General features: G+C 41.6%; 1 protein-coding gene across 1 annotated transcript in view; it reads left to right on the top strand.

Moving 5' to 3' along the window:
• CXHXorf56 (chromosome X CXorf56 homolog) overlaps positions 1-3,784 on the top strand; it is an 8,339-nt gene extending 4,555 nt beyond the window's left edge. The window contains exons 3-5 of the mRNA XM_031350508.1: positions 523-612; positions 1,227-1,319; positions 2,679-3,784. Coding sequence (XP_031206368.1) covers positions 523-612; positions 1,227-1,319; positions 2,679-2,741 — 246 coding nt within the window. The 3' untranslated portion in view covers positions 2,742-3,784. The remainder of the gene's footprint in view (positions 1-522; positions 613-1,226; positions 1,320-2,678) is intronic.
• The last annotated feature ends 237 nt before the right edge of the window (positions 3,785-4,021 follow it).

Below are 4,021 nucleotides of genomic sequence, written 5' to 3'. Positions count from 1 at the left end.
GCGGCGGCGGCAGTGGCTCATACCTTTAATCCTAGCACTCCAGAGGCAGAGGCAGGCAGATCTTTGATTTCCACACCAGCCTGGTCTACAGAGTGAGTCCAGGCCAGCCAGGGCTACACCGAGAAACTGTCTTGGAAAAACAAACAAACAAAAAAGCCAAAAACCTCAAGAGCAAATGCTTCAAAACATTAACATTTAGATAGCCTGTCCCTAAGAGGCAGGTATTCCCCACACCCCTTCTGTAGACAGACATGCACATAAGTCCACTTATGGGGGCTGACGAGATGGCTCAGCAGTTGAGAGCACTGACTGCTCTTCCAAAGGTCCTGAGTTCAAATCCCAGCAACCCCATGGTGGCTCACAACCACCCGTAATGAGATCTGATACGCTCTTCTGGTGCTGTCTGAAGACAGCTACAGTGTACTTACATAGAAAAACAATCTTTAAAGAATGCACTTGTGTACATGGCTCATGGATCCTTCTGGGGTGAACTTAGCTTGATGCCTCTTCCTACTATTCTAGGTTATGATGACCAAAAGGACTAAAGACATGGGCAAGTTCAGCTCTGTTACTGTGTCTACCATTGATGAAGAAGAAGAAGAGATAGAGGCTGTAAGTGTTTCTGCTTTCAGGAAAATTGGAATGGGGGAGGGGAGCGAGAGGACTCCAGGGTCAGAGCCTGTGCAGAGCAGAACAGTTGGCAACCTAGCTTTTACATCCCGCTCTGCTAATAAGCAGTTCTATGCTGTTGGGCTAGTGCCTGTCTCCCTGAATGGGAGGGACAGCTATAAAATGAGAACAAGGAACTCGATCCTCGCATCACTTTTTAATTTTAAAGCTACTGAACTGGATTCAGGCCTATAATTCCAGTACTCTGGAGGCTTAGGCAGGAGGATCTCAAATTCAGGATCTACATGTGCTCCATAGCAAGATTCTATCTTCAAAACAAATAATAAATAAATGAGATAGTGCACTGAATAGTTTTCAGTCCCTCCCAGCCTCGCTCTGATGGTTTGAGTATGTCCTTAGTAATACCAGCAGTTGCTTTTCTGGTATTTCAGTCAAGTGCTTTTTGCTGAGGGTTCTTATCAAATGATCCCCATGGAAACCTGAACCTTTCTGGGTCATTGAGGAGATGAAGAGTTACAATCGTGGACTTGAGTAGTATAAATAACCACTGTCCCTGAGAAGTGCCTCGGTCTAAAGGTCTGTCCTGTTTCCTACAGAGGGAAGTTGCTGACTCCTATGCGCAGAACGCCAAAGTGATTGAAAAGCAGCTGGAGCGCAAAGGCATGAGCAAGAGGCGGCTGCAGGAGTTGGTAAGTGGCGTGGGGAGGAAAGGCCCAGGCCTGCCTGACTTGGATCTCTACATGATTTGCAGAGTCGGAGGGAGCCTTTAGGAACTTGTTGGGAGTTACTAGTATAGTTGGCTGCCAGCATTCTCACCCCGGGCTCTGACTGTGTTGGTAAACCCTGCTCTATAATAGTGACTGGAGCCCAAAGCCTAAATTAGAAATCTTATTTGATGGGCCTAACTAGGTAATGTTTTACTCTGCTGCTTGGGCTCTAAGGTCAGGAGTTAAGAGTCAGGTTTTTAGTGCTTTCCAGTGTGATGGTATCCAATTGTGCTACGTCAGTATACCTGAATTAGAGCTGCTGTCACTGATTTTAAAGGATTGCTAGTTTTCTGCTTTATCTGTGGGATTAACATAGAGCACAGCACCTCTATGTAGGTTGGGACCTCTGGTTTTTTTGCTTTTTTAAATTATTAATTAAATTTGTTCTCTGATAATTCCATATATATATATGTGTGTATGTGTGTATATATATATATATACACACACACACATACACACATATATGGTCTGTATTCTGATTGCCCATATTCATTCCCTCATATCTCTCTCCCACTCCTGTCCATTACTAATTTATTTGGGTATTTTTGGATAACTTTTTTTAGATAATAATTATTGCTTGTTTCATTAATCTCAGATGTACTGCATTGGTGCTTCATCAAAAAACTATATAAATGTCTTTTTAATTTTTTTAGGCTAGCATATAAAGTAATGGGTTTCATTATAGCATTTTTATAATTATGTCTCATTATCTTTGTTCTTATTCTTTCCCTCCCCCACTACCCTTCCCAGACTCCTTGCCCATTCTGGTTGGTCTCCTTCCTTCTTCCACATTGTCTCCTCTGCTTTTTTGTTTGTTTGTTTGTTCTTTCTCTCCCTCCCTTCCTTCCGTCCCTCCTTTTCCTTCCTATCTTCCTTCCTCTCTTTCTTTTGAAGACAGGATTAGTCCAGGCTGACTTCAAACTTGCTATGTTGCCAAAGCTGGCTTTGAACTCTTGATCTCCCTCCCTCCAGCTCCCTAGTTCTGGGATTCCAGGACCACACTCTGCTTCCTCCTCTGCTTTCTTATCACACAGATTTCATTATTCCTTTTCCTCCTTCATGACCTTCTTTCTAGATTCATGACCTACACACACATACACATATGATTTGAAATCTAGATTTTAGGAACCAGAGTTTTAAGTTGATGAAGAAGAATTCTAAAACCATTTTTGGCATGTACACTGAGCAGGAAGGGAGAGTGAACAGTTAGAGTAAACAAGAAATGTTAAGAATGTCATGTGATTGTGATATATCAGGGCATACTTTTTTTTTTCTTTCCAGGCTGAATTGGAAGCCAAGAAAGCAAAAATGAAGGGGACCCTGATCGACAACCAGTTCAAATAATCAGGATCTTTCTGAGTTCAGACTGGAGGCAGCACTTAGATCGGGAAGAACAGCTTCAAGATCTCATGTTCTGGTTCCTGTTTGTCCCAGGAGGGTTTTCTGACCATCCCCATTGGTTTTCTGACACTGTTTTTCTTTTCTTTCATTTAAGTCCTTGACTCCATTTCACTTGCTTTCTAGGATGTAGGTTGTTTGTAAAATCTCTGTATATGTTTTCTGTCTTTCTTGTCTTTGGGATCAGGTCTTGTTACATACCAGAGCATGGCCTTGAACTTCGGGGGCCTCCTGTCTTAGCCTCTGTAGTGCGAAGTTCCAGGACCACAGCACCACACCTGGCTTCTGTAGCAGTCCTCTTTTCTTTTGAAGTATACTTCTTCTGTGACATGGCTAGAGCTAGTAAGCATTTGAATGTCTCTAGTCTCTGGCGTAGATGTCTTTTCTTTCTTCTTCAAAGTTATTGCAGTGTTTAAAGATTTTTTTTAAATATGGTATGGGAGGAAAGTAGCAAAAATTAAGTTTAAAATTACAACCAGGTGGATCCTTTTAAGAAACACTGTCAGCTGGGAGATGGCTCAGCGGTTAAGAGCACTGGCTGCTCTTCCAAAAGTCCTGAGCTCAATTCCCAGCAACCACATGGTTTCTTATAACCATCTGTCATGGGATCTGATGCCCTCTTCTGAAAACAGTGTGCTCACATACATAATATAAATAAATAAGTCTTAGAAAGAAAAAGAGTAATTTTAAAAAAGAGAGAAAAGAAACGGCCTCTAATCTTTGAACTATTCTTAGAATTGACTATGGTTTGAATCTTTCTCCTATCATTAGAGATCAATTAGAAACCCTGAATCTGCAGAAATATTTCTTTTCTCGAAATATTAGAATTATAGGTGAACCATGCTATGTCAGACTTCAGAATAAAAGAAGGAAAAGCCATGTGGCTGTGGGAGTAGCTCAGTAGTGGAATGCATGCTAGGCGTGTGTGAGGGCATCCCCAGCACCAAAAAAATAAATTAAAAAAAAAAAAAAAAAGGAAAGCCAGATCACAGATTCGCAGCTAGGATAGCTCTCAGGTCTGATTTAAGTATGGCCTTGCTAAGTAACCCAAAGGAGTTAGTCAGTCAGCTGGGAGAATACTCTGTGAGGACACAGAACTGGGGGGCATAATGAGAGTAGCTTATATGGCATCTTGTTTTATATTTGCTATTTGCAGAAGAGCATTTTAAATGTGTCACTCTCCTTCAATTATGTCAATATCCATGTGATTCTTCCATATTGTTCTG

This window comes from Mastomys coucha, chromosome X (assembly GCF_008632895.1).
Source record: "Mastomys coucha isolate ucsf_1 chromosome X, UCSF_Mcou_1, whole genome shotgun sequence".
Lineage (NCBI taxonomy): Eukaryota > Metazoa > Chordata > Mammalia > Rodentia > Muridae > Mastomys > Mastomys coucha.
The sequence above is the reverse complement of the archived record's forward strand: the minus strand, read 5'-3'. Positions and strand labels throughout refer to the sequence as shown.